This window comes from Saccopteryx bilineata, chromosome 11 (assembly GCF_036850765.1).
Source record: "Saccopteryx bilineata isolate mSacBil1 chromosome 11, mSacBil1_pri_phased_curated, whole genome shotgun sequence".
NCBI lineage: Eukaryota > Metazoa > Chordata > Mammalia > Chiroptera > Emballonuridae > Saccopteryx > Saccopteryx bilineata.
Genome location: NC_089500.1, coordinates 53,129,597 through 53,149,028, shown reverse-complemented (window position 1 = coordinate 53,149,028; position 19,432 = coordinate 53,129,597). Strand labels below are relative to the sequence as shown.

The window sequence follows — 19,432 nt, the reverse complement described above, 5'->3', positions numbered from 1 at the left end:
CCAGTCTCCATAACCCTGGTTTGAGGTGTGGGGAGGGGTAGATGAAGTAACAATCAGAATTTTAAAATTAGTGGTTAAAACCTTGCTGAAGATTAATGGCTGATTAGGGATTCCCAAAGTACCATGCAGATTTGGCAATTAGCTAATTCAGTAAATGGAAAAGGCACGCCTTGCACTTTGAGCTCGAATCATTTGCTAATTTTCCCATTAATTCAATAAACTGTAAAATGGTCACTTAGCCACTGAATTTCCTAATACAGTACTCTATGGCTATAGACTGCAAAAAGTCTTAAATAACAGGTGCCTGCTCTGAAACTACATCAGAACTACCTGCAAATGTGTCAATTCCCGAGACGCGTCCTGTACAGTCTTTATTATAACTATCGATCCTGGGTGGTTCTTATGATGCCGGATTTTGAGAACTACAAACCAACCAGATGCTCAATGACCTGCCTGAAGTCCTTCACTAAGATCTGACCTTTCCTGTAACAGACCATTCTCTTTGTCACTTTGCCCTTTGTCCTCTGCTTTCTACCACCTGCGCCATGACGAGGAGAGCCCGTTCCTCCTTATACTCCCAGTTAGGGATTTCTAAAGAGAAAGGTGTGTTCAAATTTCTAAGGAAAATTTTGAACTCATGGAATTATACAAAATCACATTGTATATACTACATATATCACATTCAACTCTTCACAGCATATGACTATTTCTTATAAATTCTTTAAAATTATGAATTCTTATCCTCAGTATTTATCCAATGAAATATACTTCAGAAGGGCTCACTATTGTGATTTGAAAAAGATGACTTAAAGTAGACTAGGGGGTTAAGAGGCTTGCCCATAGAACCAGATTATATTCTGTATTTTCGTGAACATCTTGAAGACTAGGAAATATGAACTATCTCCGTATCCCTGATGCCTAGTACTTTGCTGGGCATAGTAGATGCTCATTCAATGTTTGAATGACTCCATGTATCATTTATCTTCTCTCACAGGCCCAACCCTCCCGGCAAGGCCAGAGACAGCACTCAGAGCTAAGGAGTTCCCTAGGTCGCTGTGAATGCTTACACAGGGAATCAGGAGGTGACATCCACCTGTCACTTTAAAGAGTATATGATGGAAACATATGATGGAAACTTTTGTATCTTAAACTGGTTATAATATATCTTGTAAAATTAAATTATATTTATTATAGTTTGCTTGCTAGAATTTTTAAAGGTATTATCTACACTGTTAATTAGATGTATATAATTAAATTTTAACTTGCATCCTCAGAGATACTGTTTCTTTTCCTCCCTGCATTCATTTCTCCTTCCCTCCCTTACTTCTTTTTCCATATCTGATTCTTAAAGCAAATGCTTGTACATTTGCTGAGCTCTGACTTGGAGCTTTGGTGCTGGCAGCCACGCTCCCTGAGACACAGGCTGAGACACAGAAATCACCCCCCCCCCCAACTCTAACGAAGTCTGGGTTTATTTTCCTTCGGCTCCTTTTTCTTTCTGAAATATCACTGGAAAAAAAAAGCCCATAGAACATCTGACCTTGTTCTTTACTTCCTTTTCTATTTCCAGCCACCTGTTCTCTCTTTCTAATTAACCCCAACACGGTAAAGGGAGCCAAGATGCTCCCTTTTATGTGGCCACATAAAAAAGGTGTCATAAAAGAAAAGCCATATATGCTAGAATTTTGCCCAAGGAAAGTCATGATTGAAGATGGAGTTTGGTATTTTTTTTTTCTCTAATTTGTAGGTGAAGCGATAGGACTTGTTTTCTCATTCCGCTGCTTGAAAAAAACTAGTCAGACGCTTTGCGAGCATGTGTGTGTGTGTGTGTGTGTGTGTGTGTGTGTGTGAGAGAGAGAGAGAGAGAGAGAGAGAGAGAGAGAGAGAGAAATGTGAGCTTGAGCAGGTGACCTCCCAAAGGCCGGGAGAGTCGAACGCGGGGCCCTCAGCACGGGGTCTCTCTCAGCCCAGGCGGTGGCATCTGAGCGTCAGCGGGACTGATTCATCGTTGCCCGTTGCGTTGCCGGTGTGTACCGGTTTCAGAGAGTTTAGAAACGCCTGGAGAGTGTTTTCATGGCAAACGTTGGCCAATGGAACAAAACCGCCTGGGGCCTCAATAAAGGGGCTTGTTTTTATAACATCTCGTTCTGAAGATATTTGAACCTGAATGGAGAGAGCTAAGAACTGACCATCTCAGGGGCTGATAGGGATACAAAAAGAATGGAGGCAACCAGGAAGATAGGAAATGAGAGATACAAACTTAGTGTAGCATTTCAAAAATGGTAATTGGCCTAGTTATATGTGGCCTAGATTTTGGAGCAGCCTTTCTGATATTCGGGCTCCAGGGTATTTTCTGTGCCGGTTTTCACACACACACAGAGTCTGAGCTAGTGCGGGAGAACCCCGCCTCGGCTGTTTCCTCCTGTGCTTGAACTCGGATTGCAGCGAAGCAGCAAAACGGCAAAGGAGGCGACAGGAAATTAATGGGAGTGGAGAGACGGGGAGACCGAGAGAGAATGCACAAAAAAATGGAGACTGGACCACCAGCAACAATTGGTCGAATAAATACTCAGTGTCCACTGGGAGCCAGTGCTGTGCTAGGTCCTGGGGACAGAGTGGTGACCAAAGCAGATAGGGGTCATGCCTCGGGAGCTGATGCTCTAAGGAAAGACGGACAATAAGCACAGGTCCCGCTGGGATGTGCGGATGGGATGTGTGAAGTTCATTTCCTCTGGATGGAAGACTTTCAAAGAGTTGTTACCTTCTCAGCACTGAGTGCAGTGTGGCTACAAGTGGTGGAATGCCTCACAGAAAGGTTCTGAATTTTAGACAAAGATAGGTTTGGAATCCACGCAGACTCCAACTCTTTTATTATTTATTTAATAGAGGTACTGCTTATTTCAAGTCACAGTTCTAAGCGCTTTACAAATATTCACATATTTAATCTTTATAACAATATTATGAGGGAGACACTATTATAGTGCCCACTCTATAGGTGAGAAAACTGGCTTGCCCAGGGCCCTATAGTGCTATGGTCTGAAAGTGTTTGTCCTTTCCAAATTCATACACTGAAATCCTAACCCCAAAGTGATGGTATGATGAGGTGGGGCTTTTGGAAGGTGAGTAGTTCATGAGGGTGGAGCCTTCATAAATGAGGTTAGTACCCTTATGAAAGGACCCCAGTGAGATCTCTCAATGCGTCTACCATGTGTGAGACACAGTGAGAAGACAGTCATCTGTGAATCAGCATTAAGGCCCTCACCAGACACCGAAACTGTCAGCACCTTGATAGTGGATTTCCAACTTCCAGAACAGTGAGAAATAAATATTTGATGCATAAGCCACTCAGCCTATATAGTAGCCCAAACAGACCAAGACATATAGTGAGTAGTACCATCAGGGTATCCATACGCTTAAAACTAGATCTTATCTGTGGTGAACTGAATACAAAGCAAAGTGAGAGAAGGAGAGAGGACATGAGATGAGGTCGGGCAAGAGACAAGCGCCTGGTCAGCACGGCCCTGAAGGCCATGGTGAGAGGCTCAGCTTTTGTTCCAAATGCAATAAGAGGCCAAGGAAGGGTTTGAGCCATTGAGTGACATATTGGATTTTCATTTATTATAGAAAGGTTACTCTGGCTACTGTCAGGGGAACAAATGGAAGGGAGAATATAAGATGTAATAACCAGACAGTGATTTGATATGAAAAAACAATTAGGAAGCAAGTGAGGGCATACATATACGTGTTTTTCACCTTATGCAGAGAAGGAAATCATCTTTGGGCTCTGTTGTGAGCTGCCAACTCCTTGCTGAAGACGAGGCAGCAGCAAGAGGGACTCCAGAGCATACAGCTCTGATCCCTGCTCGGGGACTTGCAGAGTAGGACCCCAAGTGAGTGACTCTGTGCAATATTTGGGCCTCCGCTTTTCCAGTTGAAAAATTAAGAGAACTGATTATCTCTGCTAATCGTTTAAAGCCTTAAATTATGTTTTTGGTACTTAAAACTACGAGAGCTCTTAGGCGTCATATATTTCCTGAAGGTGAAAACTTGGCCTATCTTGTGCAAACTTAGTACATTTAAGCATTGAGTAAACGGTCCATGAGTGACTAGGAGTAGAGGGTAGAATTTGAGAATAGTTGGTGGGAAGCTTCTTGTTCCACACCATGCCCTGTGTTCTATCATTAGGAATTAGTTTAAAACACCTGCCTGATTTTTACTGCTTCTATAGCTCCAGCCCGGTGTGGGAGCCATGGAGTTGTTTCAAAGGGACAGGGATGCTACATTTCACCTCGCTCTGTGGTTGGGATGTACACTCTTCCCTAACTCCTGCAGTTTTCAAATGTATATGGAGGTTGTCGTGATTAATACCATTCAAAGTTATCTAAGAGCATTACTGAATTCATAGCCTCTTTTTGTCATTTTGTCATGAGGGGTTAGGTGAAATATTTTGACATTACAAAGGAGTCGTCTTCAAAAAGTGGGGAGCTGCTCCTTCAAGGAGAGCAGGAAAGATTTAACTTTATGTCAGAGCATAATCTCCTGGGATTCTTGTGACATACATCCCTGGGAATGAAGACTTACATTTGAGACATTATTTAGTTAAATTCTAGATGTGTACTCTCCGATGACTTGTCACAGGTGGGATCTGATTTCTTCTTTAGCAGAAAAATGGTGACTGTGAAGATTATGATGTTCACTTTAGGGAGGGCATTATGAAAGTGTTTTTGTTTTTTAAGCATTCCTTTAAAATCACTCAAAAAGCTAATAGCAATTGCTTTCTCCCTCTTTCCCTTTCCAGAGTCGGTAGGAAAGGAGAGCATGAGGCTAGGTTTGCCTACGGACTCAGACTCTTTCATTAAATATTTAAGAGAACTTAAATATTTCTGTTAAGTAATTTTCATCTGAACCAAGACAGGAAACCTCTGGATTGTATTTCCGGCTGCTCCAGAACTCTTGGGAGGACATATCTATAAATGGCCTTGCATGAGTTTTTGTGGTCAGAACGTACCACGATGTGCTAGTTATTCTAAGTGTGTTTGACATGATTAATCCATGTCCTTGTCTCAGGAGGATTTCAGGATTTCCCCTATACTAACACACCCCATTCACACTCTCTCTCTCTCTCTTTCACACACACACACACACACACACACACACACACACACACAGCACCCTCCACCCACAGGAACCTGGGCAGCCGGCTTTCTGCCAAAGGATATCCTGTCCCTGAGTCTATGGCAACCCTAGGAGTGGCCACGAAGGGGCAGCAGAGGCTGGAGAATCAGTCAGTGGCACAGCTGGGGCGGTGGTGGACTGGCGAGGGGCCTCTGCGGGTGGAGGTTGTATCTGGGGGTATAGAGCTGGCTCTGGTTGTGCGAAGACTGTACGTGATCCCCAGGGTTCCAAAATTCGTTCTGAGCTCTATTTCTTTAATACAGGCTCACACAGTGCTTACATACGTCTTCCGGATTTCCAGACTCTCCCTTTCTGGTATACCCCTGGGGCCAGAACCCAGAAGCCCGCAGTTTGGGCCAGCCAGGTTTGTTTGGTGGCTCCAGGAAGGTGGGTGGGCACTGGGTGACACAGCCACTCTGAAGTGAGCTGGTTAGGGAAGTTGAGAAGATGTGCAATGGCTGTCACAGAGAGTGGCCAAGCCTCATTTCCATCACACATCTCTGTTGTTTGATAAGGGAAATGGGTATTTTATCAGTCCCGTGAAAAGTGTCACCACACCCTTGTTTCATGACAAACTCTTGGCTTTCCTTTTATTTTTTTTGGATTGCCATTCCTAAACCCTTCCTTCATGGAAATTCTGGCGCTGCTACTGAGAGCAAGAAATGAGGAGCAGCTTGATTTATGGAGAGTCTAGGGGAAAAAAGAAAAATCTAGCTGAATTTTGCAGAAATCTGTGTGATTGTCAAAACAGCCTTTTGGGTCTCTGAAGTCATGAGTCAGTCTTGACTGAGTTATTTGTTATGTAAATGTTCGGAAAATTAAATACTTAAAGCATTTCCAAGATAGCATTTATCCCACCTCAATTTCCTCAAATGAAAAGCCTTGTTCCATGTGTACATGTGCGCGCATGAGCGTGTGTGTGTGTGTGTGTGTGTGTGTGTGTGTGTGTGTGGAGTTTTCATGACAAAACCCACTTAGTTTAATATAGCCTGATTTATCAAATTTTTTTCTTGAGCTTTGTTGCTTTTTGTGTCCTGTTTAAGAAATCTTTGCCTACTCCAGGGTCATTAAGGTATTCTTTTATATTTTCTCCTTGATAGCCTTTTAAATAATATTTTCTTTTAGAACAGTTTTAAGTTCACAGCAAATTGTGGGGAAAATACAGAGATTCCTCACATACCCCTTCCTCCACTCATGAATGCCCTCCCCCTTTATCAGCACCCCCCCAGAGTGGTGCATTTGTTACACATATCATCACCCAAAGTCCATAGTTTACACGACGGCTCAGTCTCGGTGGTGTACATTTTATGGGTTTGGGCAAATGTATAATGAGTTGTGTTCACCATTATATCAATAGTATCAGACAGTATTTTCACTGCCCTAAAAATCTCCCATGCTCCAGATTGTTCTACTTTTCAAATATAGATGTGCAATGCACCTGGAACTGATTTTTTTTTTTTTTTTTTGTATAGTGTGAGTTAGTCAAAGTTTTTCTTATTTTTGTATGAAATACTACTTGGCCCACCTCCATTGCTTGAAAGTACTGTCCTTTCCCCACTGCATTATACTGTTCTGCTTTTCATAAACTAGGTGACCACATATGTCTAAGGCTGTTTGTGGACTCTTTATTTTATTTTATTGGTCAATTATCCTTCTGTTAGTATTACACTTTATTAACTACACTCATGTGCCACATAGTGATGTTGTAAGCAATGATGGACCACATACAACAGTGGTCCTATAGGATTATAATGGATTGGAAAATTCCTATCACCTAATGACATCATCGTCAATATAACATAGTGTGCAACCCATTATTCATGTGTTTGTGGTGAGGCTGGTGTGAACAAACCTACTGCGCTGATAGTTGTATAAAAGTATAGCACCTACAATTGTGTAAAGTGCATACACTTGGTAATAAGAGACTATGTTACTGGTTTATGTATTTACTATCCTATTTTATTTTAGAGTGCGCATTTTCTACTTATTAAAAATAAAGCTTGCTGCCACACACCGCGCTGAGAGGCTGGCAGCAGTCTCATCCATCTCGTGGTTACTGCGTCTCTCAGCGGCATCACTGTCTCTAACACTGTCAGTCTCCTGTGGTCCGCACAGGACAGGCTGTGCAGGCAGAGGCAGGAGGCTGTGCCAGTGAGGGAGGTGTGTAGTAGGCAATGTCATCTAGGCTTGTGTGAGTCACTCTACAGTGTTGGCACAGTGACAAAGTTACCTAATGCTGCTTTTCTCAAATCATATCCCATCATTAAGGAGCGCATGACGCGCTCACGGCGTTATACCTGGTATTGAAAGCTGCTAAATTAGACTCTCCCTAGTTGTTGTTTTTTTTTTTTTTCTTCAAAATTGACTTTGCTCTTGGCCAAAATACTCAAATTTGATTTCTAGGTTAAAACTGTTTTTTTCCTTTTCGAATTTGATTGGGACAATTTTTTACAGATTTCCTAAACCTAATGTGTTGCAGCCCAGTTATACAGAATAAGTTAAATTGTGTTCTTAAGTTAATGTGATGGCTCCACAAGGTGAAAGTTTTCTAGGACATTGTGAATCGGGGTGTTACATGTCTGTCCTGCATCCCGAGGACAGGGATAGCACTTCCTTTCCTTTCCCACTGGCCTTTCCAAATTTCACCTCTCCTCAGACATGTCCAGTGACCCCGTGTGGCACCGATTTGCTGAGACTGCAGAAATGCTCTCGGGAACAAGGCCCAGTGCCTCCCGGTCCCCTGCCCCCAGCCCTGCACCAGCTGGGCCGGCCCCTTTCCACAGCAGCTTCTCTGGCCTCCCCGTCTCCATCAGGCCCAGCCAGGCAGGCTGCCTCCACTCCCCACGGGTCCTGCTGCCACTCACCTCAGGGCACGGGGTCTGATCTCCCTGCCTCACATGGCTGGGCTCTGAGGCCCTGGCCCTCATATGAGGTCAGCTCTTCTTCTTCTTCTTTTTTTTTTTCTGAAGCTGGAAACGGGGAGAGACAGTCAGACAGACTCCCGCATGCTTCGGATCAGGATCCACCCGGCACGCCCACCAGGGGGCGACGCTCTGCCCACCAGGGGGCGATGCTCTGGCCCTCCGGGGCATCACTCTGTTGCGACCAAAGCCACTCTAGCGCCTGGGGCAGAGGCCAAGGAGCCATCCCCAGCGCCCGGGCCATCTTTGCTCCAATGGAGCCTTGGCTGTGGGAGGGGAAGAGAGAGACAGAGAGGAAGGAGAGGGGGAGGGGTGGAGAAGCAGATGGGTGCCTCCCCTATGTGCCCTGGCCGGGAATCGAACCCGGGACTTCTGCATGCCAGGCTGACGCTCTACCACTGATCCAACCGGCCAGGGCGAGGTCAGCTCTTCTTGAAGAGTGCTCCCTGTACCCCCTTCATGGTATGTGTCACAGCTCAAAGTTATAAACTTGTTTGCTTATTTGATTAACACCTGACTCTTCCATTAGATTGTAAACTCTAGTAAAGCAGGTTCCATGATGGTTTTGCTCAATATTTTAATCTCTAACACCCAGTCTCATGTTTGTTATATAGCCAGTGCTCTGTAAATCCTTTATGAGTGAATGCATGAATGAATGAAGCATTTTTGTCTGGTGGTCTATGTAACTCTCCACTGTATCCTACTTATGGATTCTTAATGAATATCTTTCTGGTTTATCTTAACTTATTCTATAAGACATTTTAATGAAGACCCTGTAGAGCAGGGGTCCCCAAACTTCGGCCTGTGGGCCACATGTGGCCCCCTGAGGCCATTTTTCTGGCCCCCCGCTGCACTTCCAGAAGGGGCACCTCTTTCACTGGTGGTCAGTGAGAGGAGCACAGGAGTACTGTGTGTGGCGGCGCTGCAAAGCGCGGTGTCGCTCACGTACAGTACTAATTCCGGTGACGCAGGACACACGCTTCATGGCTCCGGAAGCGCGTCATATCACTTGTTAGAGCTAGCAGTGACAAATATGGAACCGGACATTGACCATCTCCTTAGCCAAAAGCAGGCCCATAGTTCCCATTGAAATACTGGTCAGTTTGTTGATTTAAATTTATTTGTTCTTTATTTTAAATACTGTATTTGTTCCTGTTTTGTTTTTTTACTTTAAAATAAGATATGTGCAGTGTGCATAGGGATTTGTTCATAGTTTTTTTTTTATAGCCCGGCCCTCCAACGGTCTGAGGGACAGTGAACTGGCCCCCTGTGTAAAAAGTTTGGGGACCCGTGCTGTAGAGGTTATGAGAGGGTCTGGGTGCTTTCCTCCTTCTAAGTAGCTGTGTTCTTACCTCTCGATCCAACCACTCAGGCCACAGCTGACTGGGCCAGAATGAACTACACAGGCATTCAATCCATGGCTGGTCCGAGAGATGGCTGGGCATGACAATGCTGTTTTCCAGGGATAATGGTGGTGCGCTGAGTCTTCCAAGTTCGCTTTTAGGAATTTCAACTGAAGTGATGGGCCTGGTGGTTCTTAATGCCCTGCACCTGACCTGGTTGGGTGGTTGTGGTCACAGCGGGGCATCACTGAAGTATAAGTTAGAAGTGTCTGACTCGTCTTCTGGGTCTCAAGTCTACCTTTTGGAAACCCTAAAATGCTGTTCTGCTTTGGGTATGGCACAGAGGAATGCAGCGTGGCTTGGTGGGTGTAGCAGCAAGCTGGAAACTCAAAGGCTGTGGCCTTCTGTCACTGAGAAGTCACATAACTGTCGCTTGCTCAGTGGCAGAGCAGGACAGCCGGGATGGCTTCGTTTGCTATTGGTATAGATGAATGAGATCTAACGTTTGGTCCTTCATGAAAAATTCCTGTAGTTGCAGAGCTAGAAAAGAGACTATCATTTCCTAATTAAGGAACCAGAATTAGTTCTTGTCCTCTGTGTTCCACTGGCTAGTCATTGATGAATAACAGTACTGCCTGCATAGTCCCAGGCAATCAGCGGGGAAGATAAAATATACGCTCATGGTCACTGTCAGCAGTGCTGTGTGTTGGAGAGTGTGGGCAGGCAGTGGGGGAGAGCTTACCCTGCCCTGATAGGGGCTTCTGTAATTTGCATATTTAGTGACCCAGTGCTGAGAGACAAGTGGTAGAGACAGTGTTTCTGACAAAACCTCTGCCACATTGTCTGCGTGACTGAGAGAAAAGCACTGACTGGACTCGGCCTCACAGTGGGAACAGTGTGACCTTTCCTAAAACCCACCTCACTGGAATCTAATAGGGTTGTTGTAATAGCGCCACGACGATGCTTAGGTTCTTAGGGGAACAAACAGTGTAACATTTTATCGGGAGGATCTTCCTATGGTAGATAGAAACACGGGTTAATGGATCTAAATAAGGAATTAAGGCCAATTATCAACCACATTGCAACCGAGTTCCTCAGGCACCTTCCACGGGGGCAGGTGGGAAGGACATGTGGAACAGCAGGCTGAGGCGGGTGAAGAGAGCACAGAGCTCAGGGAGTGTGTGGATGGCCGGCCCCCGGCTGAGCTGGGTGTCACCGGGCGGGCAGCATGGCCACTGGGAGGCCTGAACGTGTGTGGTGTCGGGAGGGGGAAGGAGGGTACTCAGTCAAGGTGGAAAGGCACTAAATGCAAATGTAGTTACATCATGTTCTTGACTTCAGTGTATTTATATTGGGCATTTAGAGTTTAAAGCTAATTAAATCAATTCATCATCTTTGTGAAATACCAAAATGATTTTATAAATGCTAATTAGGCTGGGGGACATTTGCATCATTTAAAACTAGGCAATTGGCCACCTACAGCATGCCAATGATTTATAAATTTAAAATAAATGTAGTGCATATAAGTCAATGGCAAAACTCAGAGTTTCTGTGGCTGGCTCTGTGTTGGGCTGTAATGCACTTTCGTGCCCTGCACTCGTATTAAGGGTCTCCACCAGGATGTTCTCAAATACCCTTTCCTTTCAAGGGGATGCCATCGGAGCACCTGTCAGTTTCACAGTGGATAAAGGCACCCTGTGAATGCCTGGTCTGCCCACAGTGCCTTGCCAACGCAGGGCCTGGGTGCTGGTGTTTTCTTCCTCCTAAGTAGCTATGTTCTTACCTCTTGATCCAACCTCTCAGGTCACAGCTGACTGGCCCAGAATGAGCCACAGGCATTTAATCCGTGGCTGGCCCAAGAGGTAGCCTGGCATGACAATGCTGTTTTTTAGGGATAATGATGGTATGCTGAATTTTCCGGGTTCTCTCTCAGGAATTTCAAATATGGCAAGAGTCAGGCAGTGGCAAGCAGAACCTTAGCTGAGATGGCCCTCAGAGAGAAGGCAGTAGATAAATGAAGCCATACAGGTCATAAGTAACAAGAGTAAATGTGCGCCATGAAGTCGGAAGACTCCGGAAGAAAGGGAGAGCTGTTAGATGGTAGCAGCTGTTGGCAGAGAAGAATCCAGATAATCTAATCACTAGAGTTATATTGGATTATTCCAATTACTGAACTGTAATGCAAGACCCAGCCAGGTATTTCTATACCTGTATTCCCATAGTAACTGCCCCACTTAACAAGAGTATCTTTTTTTGCATGCCAAACAGCCTAACATACAGTAGGTGTCTGTGGTTTACATAATACTTTTCTTTCAGTTTTATTGAGATTTAATTGGCATACATCACTGTAAAAGTTCAAGGTATACAGCATAATGATACATACGTTGTGACATGATTACCACAAGTTTAGTTAATATCCATCATCTCATATAGATATAAGAAAAACATAATTTTTTTTATACAGCAGTGTTAGCTATAGTCATCATGTTGTATTTTAAGTCCCCTACTACTTATTTATCTTACAACTGGAAGTTTATATCTTTTGATCACCTCCATCCAGTTCCCCTTTTCTGTATCACCCATGGAACACTGGTAACCACAGATCTTCTTGCTTTTTCTAGGGGGGTTTGTTTACATTTCACATTTAAGTAAGATCATACTGTATTTGTGTCTTTTCTGTCTGACTTATTTCATTTAGCATAATGTCCTTAAAGTATATCCATTTGTCAAAAATGGCAGGATCCCTTTCTTTTAATGGCTGGACAGTATTTCTATGTATATTATGTACCACATTTTTTTATCCATTCATCTATTGATGGGCATTTAGGTTTTCCCATGTCTTGGCTGTTATAAATAATGCTTCAATGTACATGGGGAGTGGGGTATAGGTACCTGTTCAAGATATTTTGTTTCTTTCAGAGAAACACCCAGAATGCAATTGCCAAATTATATGGTATTTCTAATTTTAATATTTGGAGGAACCTCCACACTATTTTCCATAGTGGCAAGACCAATTTGTAATTCCACCAATAGTGTACAGGGTTCCCTTTTCTGTACATCCTTGCCAGCATTTATCTCTGATCTTTCTGGTGATCTCAATTCTAACAGGCGTGAGAGGGTATCTCACCGTGGTATTATTAATTTTCTTAATGATTAATGATGCTGAGCACCTTTTCATGTATGTATTGGCCATTTATATGCCCTCTAAAAAATGTCTACTCACGGCCTTTGCCCAATTTTATTTAGATTATTTATTTTCCTGTTATTCAGCTTTATAAGTTCTTTATATATTTTGGATATTATTTTCACTCATTCTATAGGTTTTATTTTGCTGATAATTCCTTTTGTTGTGCAGAAGTGTTTCTGTTTTATGTAGTCCCACTTGTTTAGCTTTGATTTTGTTGTTTTTACTTTACATGTCATCTCTAAAACATTGTTGCCAAGACTTAGGTCAGGGAGCCTTTCTCCTGTTCTTTTTTGTTTTGGAGTTTTAATGGTTTCAGGTCCTATATTAATTCTTCAATTCATTTTGAGTTAATTTTTGTGAGTGATGTAAAATATGGGTTCGGTTTCATTCTTTTGCATGTGCATATTCAATTTTCTCAGCACCATTTACCAAAGAGACTGTCTTTTCTCCATTGAGTATTCTTGGCTCTCTTGTCAAATAGTTACTGACTGTATACACTCTGATTTATTTCTGGGCTCGCATCTGTTTCTTTGCTCTATGTGTCTGTTTTTATGTCTGTGTCATACTGTTTAGATTACTGTAACTATAGCTTAAAATCAGCAAGTGTGATGCTTTCTCAGGATTGCTTTGGCTATTCAGGGTCTTTTGTGGTTCTATATGTATGTAACTTTTAGTTTTGCTTTTATTGTGTAAGTGCTCTGGGTGACGTATACTGTCAGCTTCACTCCTCCGTTTCTCTGTTCCAATTAGTTGCCACTCTTTTTGTTCTCCTCTGCACCCTCCACTGCGGATAATTATCTGTGACCCAGAGTAAAGCGGTAATGAGAACAGGGAGAGTTAAACTAAACTTGCAAGTCACCAGAGAGATCCTCCTGACACAGCTTGGCACAGAATCCTATGACTTTTTAATCAATTTCTTTTCATACTGGATGGATAAGGACATGACAATTTAACTCAAATATTAGGCCACAGATAAATTTAGAGTAGATTTTCTTCCTCTATTATTAAGGAATCGGCTTACTCCTATCCTTACATTCTTCCTTCTCCCATCCAAAGACAAAATAATAGCTGTACTGCAGAGACTTTGGGAGTTAAAACATATCGGTGTGGCAAAGGCTCTTTCCAAGAGCACGCATGAGCATTTTGGACTTGGTTTGTTTGCACACACACTCATGCTGTGCAGTGGTGCATGGAGCTCTCTGGAGACTAGGTCTGACTTGCTACAAGTCCATACCCTCCTTTTCTAATTGAGCCTTTGCCCTGGCATGTTTCAGCATTAGACCTTGCCCAAGCTGTAGCAGGGCATATGGCTGCCCAGCTTGAGATTATGTTTCCTAGCTCCCATTGGCCAGGTGTGACCAGTCCATGAGTTGGTTTCCCCCAATAGAATGTGAGTAGAGTGATGTTTGCAATCACTCTGTGGCAATTCCCTAAAAGAAAATAGCTTGCCCTCCATTTTCTCTTTGGCTATCTTCCAGCCCCAAATGACATCTTAGTTCAACAGCTCCACTCATGCAGTTGAGGGCAATGTAGTAGGAAATGGCAGAGCAATAAGACGGAAGGAAGTAGAGTTCTTAGATAACCTGGTGGAGCACAGCCACCTACACACTGGGGCACTTCTGAGCTTTATGTGAGAGAGCACTAAATATCTCTCCCTTGTGTGAGTTGCCCTGGTTTTGAGTTTCTCCGTTATAAAATCCTAAGCTGTACCCCAACTGATACACAGTGGTGGACACTAAGTGCTCAGGAACTACACTAAGTGTCGAACAGTTATGTCATTTGATTCTCTAGCAGCCATCCTAAAATAGGTACTACATGCCCATTTTACAGATGTGCAAACAGGCTTAGAGGGTGCCCAAGATCACATGGCTGTTAGTAGCAGAAAGAATTTGAACTCAGCTCTGAAGTACTTGAAAATACACATTCTTAACTGCTTTGTCCTCATGTCTCTTAGTATTATCGGCCACTCTTTTTCTACAGAGAATATGTAAAGTATTCTTCTCTGTTGCTTTAAAGTTTCAGTCTGTTACACATCCTAGCTCTGGATTCTTTTTCTGCTCAGTTTGGTGTAGATTGCTGATTTTATCCTGCTTTTTACTTGCGGGGGTGGGGAAAAGAATGAATGTTATTTTCTAATTTTGAATAGATTCACCTTGCCTTATTTATTAGATTATAAATCCCTTAGGAGATGGTGCTAGTGACACCAATGCTGAATAAATGGCAATTATATGTCTAAAGGGATAAGAGCTGTCTGGTCTTCCAAATGACTCAATATTCTCTTATGTGATGTCGTTCTCATGGGTGTATAAATTCTGTTGGTTATCAATAAATCTTAGTGAAAACAACCCTTCCACCATTTAAAATAGATTTTCATGGTAGCAGTGTAGTTAAATAGAGGATATATCTGGAAAGATGATTTTGAACAAGAAATGATGCCATTTTATTTGTCACTATAAATATAAGCAGGTGGGATTTAAAATTTTCACGATTGCTCTTTAATCAAATGTTAGATTCATGATTGTTCTGCTCTCGGTGGGTTAGTAATAAGTTTGCTGCATAGTAAAAGAAAATCCAAAATAACATGACCTTAAATAAGATATATTATTTTTTCTAACATGGAAGAGGCCTATATGGTCTAATATGGTCATTGGGATCTCAGGCTCCTTCTAACTTTTTCCTTCCAAATCCATGAAACTGGTTTTTATTCTAAAGGTTCCCTGTGGTGAGCAAAAGCCTCTGTAATGACAACCATGTGTCAGAGCAGCAGGCAGCAGCTGGGGCGAGGGTCAAGGCCCTTTACCTGCCTATTCCTTTTTGGAGACCTTTTACAGAATTTTCACTAAACAAACTTATACCTATGAGTTAGAATTTACCTGCACCTAGTTACATAGCTGGCCAAATAAAATTAATATTCTGTTTTGTTTTTAAGTAAGGAAGGAGAAGAATCAGTGTTGGGTAGATTGCCTTACCCTTTTTAAATTACTATTTTTTAATTTTTTAGTGTGAGGAAGGGAAGCAGAGAGACAGACTCCCACTTGTGCCCCGACTGGGATCCATCTGGCAAGCCCACTAGGGGGTGATGCTCTGCCCATTTGGGGCCATTGCTCTGTTGCAACCTGAACCATTTTTTAGCACCTGACACGAGACCATGGAGCCATCCTCAGCGCCCAAAACCAAGTTGCTTGAGCCAAATAAGCCATGGCTATGGGAAGGGAATAGAGGGGGGGGAGGGGTAGAGAAGAAAATGATCACTTCTCCTGTGTGCCCTGTCTGGAAATCAAACCTGGGACTTCCACACACCAAGCCAACATTCTACCTCTGAGCCAACCAGCCAAGTTCTGCTCTACCTTTTAATTAGAAAATTCCCACTATCCTAGATCAGAGGTTGTCAAGCTATGGTTCATGGACCAAATATGGCCTGTAACATTTTTTAAAAATAAAGACTTATTGGAACAAAGCCAGTTGCATTCACTGGTATATTGTCTATAGCTGCGGATATAAGAGCACAGCTGAGTGATTTTTATAGAGGTGATATGGTGCACAGCCCAAAATATTCCTATCTAGCCCTCTGTAGAAAAGGTTTGCCACTCCTGTTCTAGATCACAGAGGACAGATTCTGATGAATAGATGGCTTCATTTCTTAGGATGCTATTATGGCAGTAGGGTTGTGTTTAATGTGAATTCAGTAATAAGCTATTCTTCAGCCCCAGTAGGCTCATATGTATTAGGCATATGTTTGGGTGCTAGCAACATACACTGCTCACAAAAATTAGGGGATATTTCAAAATGAATATGAAGCAATAAAAAAAGAAGCATTTGATTATTTTTATTAAACAAGATCAGAAAAGCAAACAAGTCAAAGATAATTGTTTGATTATGCAGATGTGATGCAAAACCAACTTTTATTTTATTGGTGAAAATGCTCTATTCAAAAGCTGAAAGTACTGGAATATCTGCAACTTCCTTGATCCCCTAATTTTTGTGAGCAGTGTAAAACCTGACTAATAGTGAACTAAAAAAGGGAGCTTATTTATCTCACACGTAAAGGTGTCCAAAAGTACATGGTCCAGGGCTGGTGCTGATGCTCAATAATGCCTGACTCCTTTCTTCTCCCCACCTATGCCCAGAATCTTGGCCTCATTGCCATGCATATTATCACACAGCTGCAGCACCTAAAAGCATTATGTCTGAATCCCACATGGGAAGAAGAGGAAGGTGCCAAAGGCCAAAGGGGGCATGAGCCTATCACTTTCCAAAGACTTTCAGAGAGGTCTTCATTGGCTAAGACCATGTCTCATGACCACGGCTAGCAGCAGAGAATTCTGGGATGGTGAGAATATAAATTGGGGCCAACAACTGCCAGATGCTGTTGGAAAGGGAGAAAGGGAGGTAAGAGCGGTGTGTGCTGCAGAGGCTCCTCACGGTTAATGGGCCGCCCTCTCATATTCTTATAGTCTCCCCTTCTCTTGCCTTTTTCTCTTTCCTAGCTGCCCCTCCCTGTCACAGTTTCTGCAATTAATTTTACTGTTTTCACCTCTTTCATATTTTTTCTAGGTGAGAAACCTGGAAATGAGCCTGAGGAAGTGAAGCTGCAGAATGCCAGCAAACAGATTGTGCAGAACGCCATCCTGCAGGCTGTGCGGCAAGTCTCCCAGGAAAGTCGGCAGAGGGAAGAGAGGGACAGAGACAACCGGGGCAGCTTCCAGCTGGGCACGGGGGAGCTAACCAAGAAGCATGGAAAGAAGTAACACAAGGGATCTGGCGCTTGTCATACGCTTTTCTTCCAGCCTTCCTCTTAGTATAGGACGTGTCACCAAAATGTTGCCAGTAAAGCCAACCAGTGTCATTGGCACCTAGCAGTAGAATGAATCCATACTAGCCCCTGGCCATGGGGTACTGTTGTGAACAAGTGTGTTAGATGATTCTGTGTATCTTTGTGTAGTGCCTCTGAGACGCTGCGGGGCCAAACATGACACTGTAATTGCACAATTTATTATTATTATTGCACAATTTATTTTTAAAGTTCTTTTTAAAAACTAATTTTGTCTTATTTATTTAATTCTTCCTTTAATGCATTCTTTTGGTGAATTTAAACATAATGTATTCTTTTTGTGAACTTAAACAGCAGTCTTTTTTTTTCCCCCTGTAATACTAAGTACAGTACTGTGTTTATTATATTTTTCAAAGACTTGCTGGAAAGGATGGAAAAATGGAGTTTCAGTCACCTTCAAATATGGAATTGAAGGTCAAATGAAGCAAAGGCAAATTCTAAGTCTAAGTCCCTCAGGATCTTATCAAGACACATGTTTATATGACTTTTAAAGGGGAGGAGTTTAGTTTATCAAGAACAGTCTTTCCATTTCAGTTGTTTGATTGTTGGTGTTTACCCGCTGTGCAGAAATCCTTTGGAAATATTATGGATTTCTTTTTTTCATCTCAAAATTAAAATAAGACAAGTACCTCTATATGCATAAAATTTGTCCATGACTCAATTTTTTTCTTTAAATTTAGAACTTAAATTTACTGGGGTGACATTGATCAACAAGAGTACATAGGTTTCAGGTGAACATCTCTATAGCATTTGAACTGTTAATTGTGTTGCGTGCCCATCACTCAAAATCAAATCATCCTGCGTCACCATATATTTGTCCTTCTTTACTCCCCTCCCTCAAGCCCCTCCCCCTGGTAACCACTTCACTTTTATCTATGTTCAGGAGTCTCAGTTTTATATCCCACCTCTGTGGGATACATATTTGTCCCTTTTTACTCCACCGCCCTCATAAGCACTTGACTCAGTTCTTTAGCAGCTCCATAAATAGCAACTAGAGCTGTAGACTCCATCCTGGGGACACACTGGGGTCTGATTCTGGGCTGCAGGGTCCTTGGAAAGGTCTCTGGGGCCTGTAAATGCAGTGTTGCCATCAGCCTATACATGTACCTTGCTAATAAGGACTTTGCTTTCCCATCTACAAATTAGAATTATTTTCTAGAGATTATAAAAATCATACATATCAAGAATGAGTAACACTTAAAATGGGAAAACCATTTGTTTTAGAAAAGCTCTCTGAAGCATGAAAACACAGTGGAAACAATAAAGAGACAGTGTTGGGAATGTAGTTACAGAGATGCGTGTGTGTTTGTGAATGAGCTCTTTGTTGCAATAGTATGACTGCTGCTTCATTCCTGTGGGGATAATGCAGATCTTTCTGGAGTTTTTACAGTTCCATTTCCTGGGCTTCACCACAGTTATTGAGTTGCTGTTAGTGAGGAAAGAGGAAGAATTTGATCTGTCTGAAAAACCTTTTGACTTCAGAGTATCAATGGCTACATTTGATAGTTTTTTTTAAGCCAAATATTTGCATATACAGTATGACTGATATTAAGACATATTTGTAAAATTCCAGTGTTACATTTTCCAGAATGGATACTATTGATAATAGTACACAAATAAAAACAATCTCTTAACAGCTCTGCTAAACTATCTCACATAAGGCATAGACTGAATAAATTCACAGGGAAAATGGCTATAGAAGAAAGTAGAGGACTTAAAATTTAAATATGGTTTATTACAAAAATTTTTTAACAGAACTCATGACATTTAAAGAATGAGTTTGAGTTGAGTTGAAGTCATATCACTGATGTGATATAATTGCACAGTGTAGATATTCAGGATTATTAATAAATAAAATATAAACCCAATGCTTGTGGTTTGCAAGTAAGATGGCACTATGTCTACTAAGCCTTTTGGATATAACCAGCCTTGGCTCCTGCTCCCACAATGCAGAGACACATAAACATGCTCTCTT

The 19,432-nt window shown here is 42.3% G+C and overlaps 1 protein-coding gene across 2 annotated transcripts in view; it reads left to right on the top strand.

The window, feature by feature from the left end:
• The window catches only part of AKAIN1 (A-kinase anchor inhibitor 1), a 51,059-nt gene extending 32,987 nt beyond the window's left edge, over positions 1 to 18,072 (top strand). The window contains exon 3 of one of the 2 annotated variants that reach the window (XR_010727522.1): positions 17,181 to 17,224. Coding sequence is in view for 1 of the 2 variants with exons in the window: in XM_066247233.1 (XP_066103330.1) it covers positions 17,181 to 17,374 (194 nt within the window). In the remaining variant the exon portion in view is untranslated. Of the gene's footprint in view, positions 1 to 17,180 lie in introns of both variants that reach the window. The other variant, XM_066247233.1, reaches the window with a different exon arrangement.
• The last annotated feature ends 1,360 nt before the right edge of the window (positions 18,073 to 19,432 follow it).